At 43.6% G+C, this 17,018-nt stretch overlaps 4 protein-coding genes across 4 annotated transcripts; 1 reads left to right on the top strand and 3 right to left on the bottom strand.

Moving 5' to 3' along the window:
• Positions 1–9,403: 9,403 nt before the first annotated feature.
• Positions 9,404–9,652, bottom strand: BJ212DRAFT_1224673 (uncharacterized protein; the record flags this gene model as incomplete). Its single annotated transcript, XM_041329435.1, has 1 exon — positions 9,404–9,652. A coding segment is annotated over one exon (249 nt), but the record flags the coding sequence as incomplete, so codon positions are not given.
• On the bottom strand, positions 9,653–9,847 carry BJ212DRAFT_1287066 (uncharacterized protein; the record flags this gene model as incomplete). Its single annotated transcript, XM_041331968.1, has 1 exon — positions 9,653–9,847. The coding sequence occupies one exon, from the start codon at positions 9,845–9,847 to the stop codon at positions 9,653–9,655; it is 195 nt and encodes a 64-aa protein (XP_041185957.1).
• A 1,132-nt stretch (positions 9,848–10,979) lies between these two features.
• BJ212DRAFT_1487869 (uncharacterized protein) lies at positions 10,980–11,427 on the top strand (the record flags this gene model as incomplete). The annotated part of the gene is made up of 2 exons (XM_041341321.1): positions 10,980–11,314; positions 11,370–11,427. The coding sequence occupies 2 exons, from the start codon at positions 10,980–10,982 to the stop codon at positions 11,425–11,427; spliced, it is 393 nt and encodes a 130-aa protein (XP_041185958.1).
• A 1,703-nt stretch (positions 11,428–13,130) lies between these two features.
• BJ212DRAFT_1305207 (uncharacterized protein) lies at positions 13,131–13,824 on the bottom strand (the record flags this gene model as incomplete). The annotated part of the gene is made up of 5 exons (XM_041333730.1): positions 13,131–13,176; positions 13,277–13,382; positions 13,436–13,558; positions 13,652–13,696; positions 13,785–13,824. 5 exons carry the CDS (start codon positions 13,822–13,824, stop codon positions 13,131–13,133), a joined length of 360 nt encoding a protein of 119 aa, XP_041185959.1.
• Positions 13,825–17,018: the final 3,194 nt, after the last annotated feature.

Here is a 17,018-nt window from a genome sequence, read left to right on the forward strand (position 1 = left end):
TGTAAAGATTTGCATGCCAAGAGTACCGCAACAAGCACTGATCAGGTCGTTGTTTGGTGTCCGACGTCGTACCTCACGCGCACGTATCGTAATTCACATTTACTAGTACTCCGGCCCATCATCCAAACCAACTGGGCGTCAGAGCATGCAAGGGCAACATCAGCCGGCGGACTTAATCTGAATGTAACTGACACTTAGAAGGTCGACGGCACTTTGGGACCACCGGTTAACGTTTGTCTACACCGAAGACAATTTCCGAAAATCAAATATTTGCAAATTCGTTGCCAACTTGCACATAGGCGGACACCCTCATTTTGGCCCCCGGTGTAGACTCGGCCCTTTCATGTGTGCTCTTGAGTTGTTCGCTGGCTTGGCGTTAAAACTATTTCGCGACATTCATTTGACCATCTCCCGCTATCACATGCATCCCAACTCGTGTACCTTTGCCCATTAATTCAACCGGAACATCGGAAATAAATAACACCTCACCGTTTAGCAATGGCTTGCGGCGCAAGTCATTTATCTATAGCAACATGGTCTTTCAACGGTACAGCTGGCGTGCAAGGTACGCATAGTTCGCTTCGCAATATTGACGAGTACACATCAGCTAGCTAACTCTGCATATCTGATAATCATCTGTCGCATATTCAGCAAATGGGTTCTGTAACTGTCGACGCATGTTTTGGGACCATGCTTCGTGTACAGCAATATATAAATGCCATATCGCCTGCTGGAGCCTTGGATGATGTAGGAATGATTTGTGTTCTTCCACAGGCTGTCCTGTCCCTGTGTGGTTATATCTTTGCATCAAGCTCGATTGAGTATGAGTCACAGACATGCCATGAGAAGGATATCCAGTGACATCAGGAAAACTACTGGTTGCTTATCTCACTTTTTGTCCCTTAATTTTTTGTAAATGAAAATTGGAACATTGCTTTTTGACTTAATAGACTTTCTTACAAGTCCAGACCACTTTAGTCACCCTTCTCAAGGTACCTCTTTTTTTTTTTTTGTATCCAATTTTTTGTCCATTGAGAGTGAGACTCTATGTAGGACAGTACTATCTAGTCTTGGGACCCTGCATCCCAACCCAACTCCAAATTCCCAAATGCAATGATGTAGGGCATGCCCCCATCATTCCACCATTCCCACCGGCCATTTTAGGTGGGCAATTTGTCGAAGAAGGGGTGACTATAAGTAAACTAGCGTGTAAGGAAATAGCTGAAGTGTTGAATAACATGTGCTTGGCCGCTTGCATGGACCTAACAGAAATCAAGTAGGGGGTGCAATAGGTGAAGGTAAGAGTATCCAATTGAGACATGAAGTGGTGTGGATAACACAACTTGGCTAGATAGTTGTTAGAATACCTAGCCAATATACATATATCTACTAATCCTGCCTAGCTGCTACACTTGCAAGCAAGAATGTTTGACCTGAGGGATCTGCTGTCTAGTCAAGTTCGATAGTCAGTACTACGCAAGGGTCAAAAGTCCGAAGGTATGGGATGAAGTCCAATGCACAGGAAATTGGGTCCGCAGGTGTGGAGATGTGGAGATGGCAGGAGAGTAAGGGAAGGGAAGGAAAAGTGTCAGGACTAGCTTGGGGATGTTAGGGAGGGTCAAGTGAATGAGTGACACTTGTGTTGGGTCAAGGAGAGCAGGTAAACAGGTATATTGGCAAGGGTAACTCTAAAGACAGGTATGGGGTGACCAGTATCAGGGATTTCTCCCTCCTACTAAGTAGTGCTTGTAATTCTGGTCACCCAACCATATATAACTAGCTATGTGAAAATCTGGAGTCCATAGGTGAAAGCAGTAGCAAAAATGCAGGTCCAATGATATGTTGGTAAAAGGCCATGAGGTACTGTGGCCAGTGGGAATCCATGTAATAACGCTGTCTACTCAATCAGTAATGGAAAATAACTGACTACATACCAGTGGGGTTAAGCAGGACTGGACTGGACATGGTAGGACAAGTGTGCAGGATCTCTGAGTGGGTCCAATGTGTCGGAGATGTGGAGATGGTGGGAAAGCATTGGAGATGGGCAGGAGATGTGCAGACTGGATGGGGATTGCAGAATGGGGTCCTAGCAGGCCAGCCTGAACATGATCGTCACAGCAGGTCTCCAGCTTTCCACATAAAGTTGTCATATGTGGGTGCTGCTGATGGGGTCACTTTCTCTGGTTGGCTGAGGCCCTAGGGTTGAACCAGTGATTTCATGTTGACAAGCAAGAATAGGTTTGATTTTTATAGAGAGTATAAGAGGTTTGCGGGAGTAATAGGTGGTGTATTATGTTGTGCATAGGGTAGGTGGTGAGGGGGGGGAGTGAGGAGGTTGGTTCATGGAGGCACAGCGTTCTCTGCATGATTGGGTCTACAGGGGGGTCAGGCAGGGTTTGGTTTTGGCATGAGTACTTCATCTAACATGGATTTCAGGCACTGAGTGGCATTCACATAGTGAGTGAGATGAGGGATGGCATCCTCTTCAGCTAACAGATATGGGAGGGGGGTGGATTTTCGGCCTAGAGCACATGCCAGTATGTGGCATTCTCTTTGGTATTGCTGGCATTTGAAGAGGAAATGATGTATGGATTCACTGACTCTTGGACAATGTGGACAGTGCAGGGATTCCACCTTAGCTAGACAAAAGAGATGTTGGTTGAGGGGGGTGTGGTTGGTGTGGAAGCCCAGAATGAGTCCTGTCAGGTGTTTGGAGTAGGAGGAGGTGAGCTTGATGAATGAGCACTGGAGGATATGGGGGTCAATGTGGTGGAGGCATTGAAATCTTGGGGAGGTGAGCCACATTTGGGACCATCTTGTGTGTGTCTGTTTGCTGTGTGCTTGCTTGAGAGTGGAAATACTTAGCAGGAGCATGCCTTTATGAAGATAGTGTGGGAGGGATGCATTAGAGCTATTATTGTGTCTGCCTTCTGCTGCCACCTTAGCAGCATTGTCTGCTTCCTCATTCATTCCCATGGACACCTTCATGTCCTGGGACCCAGCGCAAGGTGGTATCATGGTCAGGGTTGTCACATTGAAGTTTCTGCATCATCCTCTGGAATTTGATTGCAATGTATGATCCTGGGTTCGACTGAAAGCTCCCATCAGATAATATGGCTGCCTGGTTGTCAATAGATATGGAGAGCAGAAAAGGTACCTCTTAGGTACATATATTCTGTCTTAAAATCCCACTTAAGGGGTATGATCTTAGATGGTATTCCCATGCAATACAGGTTGTAACCTGGGCCATTCTAATACTTTCCCTGAGAAACTTGGGTCAACTGGGCCAATGTATTTAGTCTGTCCTGTTATGAACTAGGATAGTTCTAACAATGGATGACTTAATAAGAGTTGGGACCTCTGCTGAGAATCTACATAAGGCAATAAGCCAAATGTTCAGTGTAAGCTAAAACAGAGGGAGTGCCTCTGACTTAAAGTACAGTTCAGATGACTTAGGATTGGGAGTCCTAAGCAAAGGATGTTTCAGGTAAAACCTAGTAAGATTAAAGTAAAGAATTACACAGTTGGGAGTCACATATTTATAGCAAAAAGCTAGGAGAGGTTTAGGGCAGGTGCAAGTGAGTAGAAATATGAGCATATGCCTAATACGGATGTAGTGATGAAGTCAGAGAGACCAGAAAGAAAATGTATACATAAGCAGGACATGTAGATGGCATCTAATGGCAGCAGTAGTAGCACATGATGTAATACAGTAAATGTAAGATGAGTCAGATGGAGACAATATATGACAATGACAAGAGAAAGAGAGAAAAAGTACAGCAGGGCAGGGTGTATCATAACATGTCCCATGACCCATCTGGGGTATCCCAAGCAGCAATTTTTAAGGGTTATCCAAGTATTAGCCAGGGTGTCAGGGATCCATCTCTACAAAAGCACATCTCTACTACTAGGCAATAGCATGGGTAACCTGTGGGTATTCCAGGATGTACCTGTACCCATGCCACACCATACCCATGTGGTGGGTATGGGTCCACAGGTACAAGTGAGTGTCAAGAGTAACAACTGAGTAAGAGTTGAGAGAAATGAGCAAGTGTTGAGAGCAATGAGTGAGGGAGCATTAAGAACATCAGTACCCATACCTGTGACATTGGGCTAGCCTGACTACCCTTCATACACTATCTGGGTGTCATATCCCACAATCCAGACCCACGTTCCATCATATTCCCACGCCTTCCAAGCCTACATCTGGACCCCACATCATATCCAGCTCATTCCAAGATCCCCTTCTGCTGTGCTCCACACCTCAGCAGGATCGACTATGCTCCGGATTTACCCCTGAGCTCCGGACCATCAGATCCTCACTGCTAGCCTGATCCATACAACCCTATCCTGTCTACCCTATGCACACTTCATCCAGCAAGACATCCAGACTTCACCTCATCTCAGATTCCAGAACTATATCCACCTTGTCTTCCGGATCCCCAGATCTCCGGACCTCCGGATATTAGCTCCGGACCTATTCCCACCCTCTGTCCGATATCCTGCGCCTATCCCCATTTAGGCATTCTCTGCCTTCCGGCTTTCAGTTACCTCTTTTTCCATCTTGCTTATTGATCCTTGTATGAGTCCTCATCTCTGAGTTCATTTACTTATGTTCCGACTTACTTACTAATGTGTTTCCACATGCTCGTACATAGCCTTGCTCCTTTGCTTACTGATCCCCTCAGATATTGTTCAGTATATAACCCCTGTAGATACTCCTGTAGTTCCTCAGTTTGAATATCAACTTAGACTTGCCCAATCCTCTCTCAGACTTTGGTCCACCTAAGTCTGTCCTACCCATCAGGCCTAGGGATTGATTCCCTAGGCCAGAGCTCTGCCTTTCCAGCACTTACCCTCTTTCTGGACTTAGGTCCAATCCCTGTCCCTCTGACTCTACCTTAGGGTAGTCTACCCCTGCTTGTTTCTACATTGGACTTCATCCGATGTAGCCCCTATTCCTTCTGGACCTCCGGATGTCCTGTCCTTCGGACATTCCACCCTCCATACCTTTGGACGTTCCATCCTCCTAACCCTCGGACATCCTATCCTCCTGTCCTTCAGACATCCTGCCCTCTGTACCTTCGGACATCCTGTCCTTCGTACCTCCAGACATCCTGTCCTTCTGTCCTCTGTCCTCCTATCCTCCTGCCCTCCTGTCCTCCTGTCCTCCTGTCCTCCTGTCCTCCGGACCTCTGGACCTTCGGACCTCCTATCCTTCCATCCTGTTTCCTGTAGAAGTATCACCTTGCAGTGGGAACTCTCCTGCGCTCCTCCAGACATTTCCCGTGCTCCTCCGGAAGTCCTCTAGTGCTCTCCAGCAGAGTAGCCAGCCTCTGGAAGTCCTCCAGACTTCATCAGACCATCATCGGACCTCATATGAAATGAAGGACACATACTCGGGTAAGGGGCACAGCATACAAGCTGAGGCCAAGCCCCTCTGAGTCAGTCTCTCTCCTTTGAGCAACATGGTTCTTAACACTGGGTTAGCCTCATATATCCTCTGGGATAGTGCATCACATTCAAATATTTATTGGGGCAACCCAACACTATATATCTTGTGATATGGAATATCCCAAATCTCCTATACACATCACCTGGGATGCCACAACAATTTAGTGGGGCAGCCTAGCACTATATTGTGTTGTGAGATAGCCCAGCTCCCCTATATACATTACCTAATTAATTTAGTAGGGCAGCCCAGCACTGTATATATTGCAATGTGGGATAGCCCTATATACTCCCTGGGATAGCACATCACATTCAAATAGTTGTTGGGCCAGCCCAGCACTCTATATATTATGACACAGGATAGCCCAACCACTACAGTGGCTCAAAAAAGTGTCTCAATGTTTGTGACTTTTTGTATAATTGCTGTATTATGAGCTAGGGTGTGAGAATATGACTAAGCCATAGGGAGGTGTGGGAAAGCTTTGCTTCTAAGCTTTATGTTTGATTCCTCTAGCATAAGAAAATTATGTCATCAAGTGAAGATATGTTTAATTTAATTTGGTGACTCATTGAGACACTTTTTGACTTTCAGTTTGACCAATACAATCTCTATAATTCTGGTACTTGGTGTTTCCTCCTGTTGCTCTAATTACTTCTGCCACTCTTCTATGCATACTATCTATCAATTTGAGGCATTCCTCATCAACAATCTTGCCCCACTCTGCTGCAACTCTCTCCACAGTTGAAATAGCCCCTATTGTTATTATCATCAGCTTTTCTAATCTGTATACCAGGCAGATTGCTACTAAAACTGGTCTGAGCAGAGTTGCTATCATTAGGATCATAAAAAAGTCATTCCAGATAAGAAAAATATCAAATCAAATTGTCCTTTCAAGCTTATATCATATAACAAAAAATCTCTTGTTCATAATATTCCAACTAGGCAGGCTGCCAATGCTACTCAAGCCACCAAATTCATTAATTACATCATCTACACTGCTCTCTCCACTCAAATAGTCAGGGGTACTCTTAAGGCAGAAAACCTTTCCTGTCTTTAGCCTATATAGGAAGGAGATTAGCCTTTGCTTTAAAGCCTCAATATTGGACTGTTGAGGACTGGAATAGGGCTACCTGGTCAGATGAGACAAAAATCAATAGGATGGGGCCAGATGGCTAGGAATATATATAATGAAATGCAGAAAAATTACTAGAAGAAAGAAAGGTCAAGAAAACACTAAAGTATGGAGTAGGAAACTTGATGGTATAGTGTTGTATGAAGTGGAATGGAGTAGGAATTCTCTGTGAGGTGGGGGGGAGGATGAATGCAAAGCAGCACATTTCAGTTTTGGAAAAGGATCTGCTCAGAAGCATGCAAGAATCAAGAATTAATGAAGAAAACATTACCTTCTAACAAGATAATGACCCTAAGCATACTTCAAGTTGACCATCAAATGGTTTGAAAACTATGGTATCAGTGTTCTATCATGGCAAGTCTAGTCCTCAGACCTCAACCCTATTAAATAGCCCTGGTAATTACTCAAGATATCACTTGCAGTCTATCAAGATCCTCAATTGGGGTTATTTCAGCTGTGGAGAGAGTTGCAGCAGAGTGGGGCAAGATTGTTGATGAGGAATGCCTCAAATTGATAGATAGTATGCATAGAAGAGTGGCAGAAGTAATTAGAGCAACAGGAGGAAACACCAAGTACCAGAATTATAGAGATTGTATTGGTCAAACTGAAAGTCAAAAAAGTGTCTCAATGAGTCACCAAATTAAATTAAACATATCTTCACTTGATGACATAATTTTCTTATGCTAGAGGGATCAAACATAAAGCTTTCCCACACCTCCCTATGGCTTAGTCATATTCTCACACCCTAGCTCATAATACAGCAATTACACAAAAAGTCACAAACATCGAGACACTTTTTTGAGCCACTGTACCTACCATTGACCACAGAAACCTGAAACCTGAAAGCCTGAATACACCATGTCTGCCATTTACTGAGTACCAAAACCCAACACCTGAAACCTGAAACTTGAACATCAAAACAGACTTTGAAACTCAAAACTCAAAACTTGTACATTTTTATGAGTTTTGAGTCTCAAATCACCAAGTACCAAAACCTGACATCTGAAACTAGAACATCAATCATCAAAACTTGAAACTCATACATTTTTAGAGTTTTGAGTTTCAAGTCTCAAATCACTGAGTACCAAAACCTGAGTACCAACACCTATCATATCCACATATCCAGATCTCAGATCCAATCCTTATCTCATCTCAGATCCTATCCACATCTTATCTCCCTCCAACATCTTGTCATCCAATCTGTCCACTCATCCGGTCTGGTCCACAATTCATCCGAATCCACAACCAGCACTCGTCTCTTTTCAGTAATCCCCTAACTCCAGTATTTTGGTTATCTGTATGTCTGTCCTGCCCCCTGATCTGTTACCTATGCTTCATTTCCATTTCATTATTTGTGATCTGTTTCTACTTACCAATAGACCATCCATATGCTTTGTACATAGCCTTGGACTCTGCTGATTGATCATTCCATTAGATACCTATAGTATATAACCTCCTGTAACTCTCTGTAGTACCTCAGTTCGAATATCATCTTAGTTCTACTCATTCCTGTCCTCTGGACTTGAGTATCTCTACTCTCGTCACCCTCCAAGACTTAGAATTGATTCCTATAGTCTATCTGTATCTGCCTCTGTCTCCGACAGTCCATTACTGTTAGTTTCTAGTCTGGATTAGCCCTACGATACTTATCCCTCATCTGGAAGTCATCTGGATCCGCTACACTACTCATCCGACCTTCTGGACACATTAGTCTTGCCTTCCTGAAATAAGGGGCAATACTTGGGTAAGGGGCACAGTGCATGAGCTGAGGCCAAAGCCCTTCGGATTCAGTTATCCCTTGAGTATGACCTTAACAACACCCAACACTCAAACATTGAAACTCAAAACTCTTCACCAAGTTATTAAGGTCATGTGCTCAAGGGGGTCAGATCACAAGGGCTTGGCCTCAGCTCTTATGCTGTGCCCCTTTCCTGAGTATGTGCTCTTAATTTCCAGGGGTTAGAACAGTCATCCAAAGTTTCTGGGATTTGACTAGGGCAGACAACAGACATCCAGATCTGAAACATGAGATAAATCCAATGGATGTCCAGATGTTACTTGGACAGGTGGATAAGACTAATCTGGACAAAGTCTGGACTAGAAACTAACAGAGGATAGACTACCCTAAGGTAGAGCTGGGAATGTAGTCTAGGATACAATCCTAAGACTTGGAATATGACAAGAGACTTGGCTTGAGGCTGGAGGAACAGGAATGAGCAGGAACTAAGATGATATTTGAACTGAAGTATTTCCAAGAGTTACAGGAGGTTTATATACTGTAGGTATCATATAGGAATCAGTCAGCAAATACAAAGGCTATGTACAAAGCATATGCAAAGTCTATTAGTAAGTAGGACAGATCACAAATAATGAACACTGGAAATGAAATGTATGTAACGGATCAATAATCAGAAGGGAAACATAGTTCACTGGAGTCCAGAGACAGGGGAAGTCTAAATGGGGTTGGGCACTGATATAGGATTTGGATTCTGGAAGGAAGATAAAGATAGATCAGATTATTGAAGATCTGGATATCCAGAGAAGCAGATTTAGAGTTGAGAGTCCAGAATGGCATATGACAGATGATGTCTAACCTCTGTGTCTCAGTAGTTCTCCCAATTCTTCAGACCTCAATGAGCAATGGAATTTGAGCCTCTTCAAATGCCAACCCCATTGATATTCATGTTACCACAGATCTGCAAGCAGGTGCTGCATTACAGACATTACCCTCCTCTAGCAGTCTAAGCTCAATCTCCTTTTTGCTCAGTGCTGAGTACAAAAATTAATTCTGACTTTGATGGAGCCAAAGTCAACTTACCCTTCTTGATATTAATCTCATATATATCCATTGCTGCAGGATCATTTATTCTGTTGGACTGAGTGATCCTCTCACTGGCTAACCATTCTGTCTTTGAATCTGCAGGTGCTGCTTCATCAAGTCTGTTGAAAGCCTTTTCACTTTTGGTGATGCCATTCTTTGCCTGCTTGTATTTATGACAAAGGGTCCTTTTCATGTGGATCATCTTGCAGAAATTGGAATTGTTTATCTGATAATCAAGACATTCCTTTCAATGCAGGAATGACATTCCCCAAGCAGCAGGGGAAATCAGGTTGAGATGTGACAATAGGGTCTCCATGATCTCTCCATTGATCCAACCAATGCCTTTAATAAAATTTAATACATATTGGACATAGCAGCTGTCCTGATGTCCATAGACATGCCACAACCTAATTCTGGGAATGATGGTCAGTTCCAGAACCATTTCAAGAAATCAGCTTTAATCCACCCAAACCCAAAAGTGCTTGTTGTATTGACAGTTGATATCATAGAAGGTGACAGCCCTGGTGATGCCTTCCATGTTGTGCTAGGCAGCCTCACAAAGGGCATAGTCCATGTTCATTTGTCTGGAGGTGATGTAGATATGTATGATTCCTGCCTTGGCAGCCATTACCTGAGGTAGTCATTCTGACTTTGCATTTTTTATGCTTAGCTATCATTTGAATGACAATCCAACATTTTACATGAACTTGCCATGGTTTTTGGGAGTTGCAAAGGCTCAAATGAGCCTTGGTCATGCTCATAAGTATTGTTAGGAAAGTCTTCCTAAGGAGGTGGTACCTCAACAGGCTGAAGTGTTAGTGATTCTGGGGGAGAGTGAGGCATGGACCTGTAGGCATGTCATTTTGTGCTTACAAGTGGGACCTTAACCCAAGTTTTCCTACCTTTGCTGCCCCTTGCTTCTACCCTGTGGAATTTTTGCAGTGGGGTGTATCTACCTATCCTCATCTTATTTTCTGATGTTGCAAGCAAAGCATTAGCTCAGGAAGGTCAAATGAATTGTTGTTCCAATATGATGTTATGCAGTCTTGATGCATCATTACAAATTCATTTCCATTAATGGCATTGCATCCAATATGGGTCAATTAATCAACTGTTAGGCTTTGCTTAAAGTTCAACTTGGAACCATTATTACTTCCACCTTGCTTATCCTCAGCTCATTCTGCAATCTCATTCACCATGGCAAGATTGGGTCATTCCACCCAGTTGACTTCTGGAAGACATAGGGCACATCAACCACAGACACAGAAGCTCATAGAAAACAAAATTTCAGAGTTGAAGAACTACCTTCCTAAGTGGACTTCAGCAAAAAGGAAAGAGAAGCAGGCAGTTTTCACTGCTATAGCTAGGGCTACCAGGTTATTTGCTCCTAAGGTTAACCAAGCACAATGGAAGAAGAGGAAGCAGGTGATTCATCCTTGCTGTGTTGAAAAACTAAAATTTTAATATCTTATTCTTCCATCAATGCTCAGATGTACAAGACTTGGTTGTTCAACAACAAGAAAAAAAAGAAAAGGAAGGACATGATAAAGTATGGGAGGAAATAGACACCTAGGATGGTGATCTACCAGCAGAACCAGGAAGAGGTGCTAAAGAGGATCAAGGACAAGTCCAGGGCAAAGCCAGGAGGTCCTGGTATGTTCAAACATTATCAGGTGGTTGTGAAGAGAGTCATGGCTGAATTGTCCAACAACAAGTTGGAGAAGGCAAAGGAAACAGCTGAAGGATGGTCCAATAACTTTCCTCCTCCCAAGATACAAGCACAAGTCACTTGTAAGAAGGGACTTGCATATATGAAGCACTTTTTGAAGGAGATGTGGAGGCAATGCAGGATGAGAGTGTTTGTGATGTTGGCTTGGAAGAATGAACAGGGAGAGGTGCTGTTCAGGATGTAAGTGAATTTTGTCAATCATCGCAGATCTTCAATCTCAATATATTTCATGCAGGCACAATGATAATGAGGCATTAGGAGATGGGGACAGCTTCATGAAGACAAAGGACTAGAAGGACATCGAGTCAGTTTGGCAGGAGTACACACAGGAACAGTTCAGTGAATGTTTGAACTCTGGCTACTAGAAGGAATTTGTTGATCATCATGATGATAGGTGCTAGGGTACAGGATGGAGGACAATAGATGAAGGGAGGTCAAAGAAGAATCAGAAAGCCTGCTTTCAAACTGGAAACCAACAGGGATGGGATGCTGTTGCTTCCAGACATCACTGAAACAAAACTTGAGGAGAAGAAGGCTGTAGTGAGGGCATTTCTTACATCACACTATTGTGAGTCTATCAACACAACACCCGAGAATTTGTTGAATGCATGGACACAGGGATCTGTTCCAGGATTAACAGGGCAGTCATGCCATAGAGCACCATCATACAAAGTCAGGATGACTTTGTGGCAAGAAAGTAGGTTCCAGTGGATGTGGACTTGAAGGAGCCTTTGAAGTTGTAAAATTGGGACACTACAGCCTTACTCAATTTCTGGCATGCTCAGCAGAAGAAAGGCAAAGGTCTAACATTCCTGTTCAAAGCATAGAAGAACAAAGATAGAGACATGGTAGTATCAGTTGTATCTGGGAATTTGCCTTCTCATCAGACTTGTAAAGTCAGAAAGAAGATGATCTAAAAGCCTTGGAATTCATCAACCAACACTGAGAGTCATCCTAGGAGTAATCCCAAGAGTGACTTTCATCACATGGAGGATGATGCTGATAATGATGTGGCCGATGGTAGATCCCCACAAAAGAGACCCAGGTCCTTCTACAGCACATGAAGGGACAGTAGTCTCATATGCAATTCCAAAGCCTTGCCTGGTCAAGCCAGCAAAAACTGGTGCACTGCTGACATCATGAATGGGTAATCTCTTGGCTGGGTTGACTGACAGAGTTACTGGCAATGTTGAGGAGGATGTTGCAATGGAAGGAGGGCACATGTCTCTGGCACTGAAGAACATGTGGGGAAAAAAAGTAGCAATTGAGTCATCAGTGAGGACAACCTGGAGTAAGTCAATGCAACAGCCATCAGACAGTACCCCTCAAGTGACTAGAGCAAGGGGAAAGAAGTAATGGACTTATACTACACTGCCTGCCTTTATGTACATGTTAATGTTATTCAATCTCAATGGCTCACTGAGTCCTGAGTGTCAAATACCAAAGTTTAATTCTCGCTTTGGCTCACCAAGTCCTGAGTGTTGAACACTGAATTTCAATTCTTGCTTTACTGAGGATCACTGAGTCCTGAGTATTGATTTGATGATTGATACTTGGGACTTGATGATCCTCAGTAAAGGGAGAATTGAGCTTCAGTGTTTGACACTTGGGACTTGGTGAGCCAAACTGAGAATTAAACTTTAGTGTTCAACACTTGGGACTTAGTAAGCCAAAGCAAGAATTAAACTTCTGTGTTTGACACTCAGGAATTCTTGAGCCTTAGGAACTCAATTGGAAATGGAAGAGGAATGTATTGCAAATTTGGTTGTTTACATGATATGGGTATGTTAATGAAAATTTGGAAGTTTACATGTGATTTGACTACTATCAGAAATTCAGTAATTTACATTTAAATTTGATCTTTAAACCAATTGATCAGGGAATCTACTACCTTGAGCATTTTGATGCTCATCCATTGAGCTCTTTGCAACCTCTGGAGGTCTGCATCAGCTCTTCTGAGTTTGTCAGAAGTTTCTGCCCAAGTCATCCAGAAGTGTCACTCAGCCTCAAGTAGTAGTGGAATGGAAGGATCAGGAAGATCCCTAGTACAGTGTTTGTAATCACCAAGTCAATCTTGAACAGATTGCACTTGCAGAAAAATTAGTACAAAGATAAATGATCTACTGTGTCAGATACTCACACCTGGTGTGTTCATATGACCCAAATAGTTGGAACTCCTGGACCATCAAACATAAATCTTCATTAGCAAGCTCTGGCTGTTGTGAATGAAGTTCAGTAGATGTTTCATCTGCTTGGGAGATACATTAAGTATCTATAATCCTCTGGAATGAATGAACTCACATAACATAGACACTTCTGATGCAGCCGGAGCATCAATCTCAGGATTAGCAGAATCTGGCAACTCATCAACATCAATGATATCATCCTCAGGCCCAAGGTACAAGTCTGGATTGATGGGAATACCTGGATGATCAGCTTAAGCCAGAGGAGATTAATCTGCAAAGGTTTAGTGAGCATGCATGGTAATCCTCAATTCTAATGAATGTATAAACTTACTGGGTATTGCAGCCCAGACATCCAGTGATCCAAATGACACAGAATCTTATTCTATGTTATCATCTGGCCCAAGGTATAGATCATCTAAGTGATATCCAATAAACAGATAAGGCATGATAATAATACAACATACCTAGTGATATCTGGGACACAAAGGACTCATCCACATCCATTGAATTGTAGTTGGTTGCTGGAGGGTCATTAAATCAAACAGCTGGCTGTGGGCTCATGTTGTGTGGGGAACTTATTGACTTGTTGACTGATAATTGAAAAAACTTCAAAGTTCAACACAAAACTGGCAATTGCCAAAAGTTAAACCATGACCAAACAAAGACAAACAATCAACAATTTTATAGATTATCCATCAAATGTCTTGTTTCTTTTGAAACTTTATCCTTGTGATAACAGATTTCAATCCAATTTCAAGATCTTTAAATCTCTCAGCTCAATCATCATATCCACTCCAGTTGACACCTCTTTGACCAGTCTCAAGGCATCCACTGCCCAGATTATGGCCATCATTAGTGGCACTAGCAGATTCCCCCAGGTCCCAGCCACTTTGCTCTGACATCACAGGTTAGTTTACTTGTGGTATATAGCATTTTTTTTTTTTTTTTTTCTCTCTAACATCCAGGCAGGCTCATGTAGTCAAGGACTATGGGTCTGGACCCCTGCTGGCATCATGCTTTCATGCTTCAAGGAGTTATTACACATCTGGGGCATGACTTCCCAGGTCTGGCCTAACTGGCACAGCATTGGGTATGACAATCCCTATCTGTTGAAGCATATCTGGCATCCCAAGCTCCTTGCCTGGGAGGTCTTAGATGACCATACCTTTGATCTCCCAGTTGCTGCTTCTCCCTCCACAGGTCCAATTCAAGTCAACCTTCCCTCCCCACCCATCCTCACTGGCAATGTCGCTGGTCCTTCCACTAACACTACTACCAAGTACTGGGACAAGGGGAAAGGTAAGGCTGTTAATGCTGACCTAGAGCCTGAGGCAGAAGGAAGTCAGAAGAGGAAGTCTCCCATGATTTCAGCACTCTCCTCCCAACTGCCAAAGTCTGTGATGAAGACTTGCAAGCATGCAAAGTCATCTCATGTTGTGAAGTCCAAGTCCCTTGTGGAGTTGGAAGATGATGAAGACACAACTATTCAGGTATGTCATCTGGTTTGTCTTTTACTTGTCTCACATTTTCTTGTAGCCATTTTTGGCTGGAGTGCCAGATGTTGTTCTTCCCCAGCTCTCCAATTCACCTCAATCATCCCATGTTCTAACCAAAAAACCCTTTGGCCCTGCTACAGTAAGTCACATTTATGCATCCAGGACTCAGCTGTATACTTACAATGTAGCAGGTGATTGCCAGCAGTCACCCAGCAGTCATTGAGCCCTCCCAGCCAACTCCTGGAACCCCAGTATAGGCACTCCCAGTCATCGATGCAGGTGGTATTCTCATTCCTGGACTGGTGAGTATTTTGATTTATCTGAAGTGTATCCATACACTAACATAACCCACAGAACAACCCATGCTAGGTTTGCACCAAGCTAAACTGGCCCTGCACAACTCAGTTGGACAAGAGGACCAGGAATCTGTATATGTTATCCATCTGCTGCACAACAAAGAAGATCAAGTGCATCCCCACAACTCTGGGTACCCTGCCAAAATGTGTTCATGCTTCCTCTACCACCTGGAACACAAGGTCCAGGACACCCTCCAAGGCTCCTTCCAAAGCTCCTCCCATCTCCTAATCCAAGGCCCAAACTTGCAGTCAGTCTTGTGGCAAGTCTGGAACTCTGGGTATCACTACTGTGACAACTCCCAAGACCCAGATATGTGGTCACAGCAAGACCATCACTGCTGTCAAGGCACCAGCACCTGCACCAGCTCATAAGTCACCTGAGTTTTTTTTCATCACTGTCTGACCTTAATTTTCCCTTGTAGCACTTCTGTCTTTGAGTTTGGCAGTCCCTGCTGCAGCACTTGACCTACCTATGCTAGATCTCCATGCCATGGCAATTGCAATCCAGGATGGTACAGCTCACATTGCTATTCTCAAGGCTCATGTGGCAGAGCAGGATAGTAAGATTGATACCCTGCAATGCCTCCATGAAGGCCTTAGGTGCAAAATTGTCAACTAACACCCCTCATTCCCAATTCCCAAACCTCCTACCAATGCAACATCCTTGTTTTTTGATCAATCCATCCCCATGTCCATGTCACCATCTGAATCTGCACTCCCTCCTCTCATTGATCTCTCAATGGCAGGGATGATGCCCATACCCCTGAAATTCAAGGATGCCTCTGTCATTGAGGGCCTCCTGTTTGAGTACAACCAGGTTGTTCATCCAGAGGTTCCAGATGCATCTGGTGAAATTGTGAACCTGGGTGATCCAAGCAACCTTATCCCAGAATACAATTCTTCCAATGACATGGATGTTGAGGTAGATGTTGAGGTGAAGGTTGAAGTGTCTTCTGAGGAGGTTGACATGGCTACATAATTGCATAGTGATAGATCTATGCGCATTAGTGACTAAGTGTTACTTGTAGGAATGGTGAGTTTGATTAGGTAGGATAACGCCTGATTACAATCAAACTCAATACTACAGGAGAGTTTGTTCATTTGAATCGAACCAGAGTTCAGGGACTTGTTGGGTATTTGGGCAAAAGGCCCATAGGGCTTTTCTGGCCTGAAATAAGGGTCTGAACCTGTGTGTCAAGGTGAGCTATGTTCCCATATGTTAGGAGTGCAGTTACACATACAGCAAAGCTTGATGCCTGGGTTTTAGGAGGTGTACTCACTCTTACTGTTTAGCACACTGCCAGCATCATGTGGCATGTGAATAGTTTGAGGTAGGGCTTTGATTGGATGTATGGCACTAGGATGAGTGCATGGTCTCTCAGGTACAACATGAACACATCTCCTGACCATCTTCCCATAGACTTAATGACATCGAAAGGGACTTCTCTGAGCAAGTACTCTAAGGTGCCACCAATCTACAAGCCATGACCTTTGAGGTCTGGTAAGCCTGCTGCTTGTGCTGTGCTAGTGATTCTTTTGGTGAATTCCTTCAATAGGGGATGGATGCCTTTCACATGTTTCCACATGAAAAGGTGTGCTTCATTGTCTGCTGAGTTGATGTGGAAATGGTTCTACAGGGCCATCTTTGGATCTGATGGCCCATCTTGTGCTGCCCAGTAGGCATCTTCTCCTTTGATTGGAGAGACCTTGGTACTCAGTAAGTGAAACTTCATGACTGGAAGGCTGTTGCAGTCTTCTGATTCCAATACTCTTCCTCTCATAATGTGCTTTCTTGGGCTGAAATCTTTGATAGCACTGATGGTGAACTCTCCCAGTCTGGCAATGA

Source organism: Suillus subaureus (genome assembly GCF_016647635.1).
Source record: "Suillus subaureus strain MN1 chromosome Unknown BJ212scaffold_107, whole genome shotgun sequence".
NCBI lineage: Eukaryota > Fungi > Basidiomycota > Agaricomycetes > Boletales > Suillaceae > Suillus > Suillus subaureus.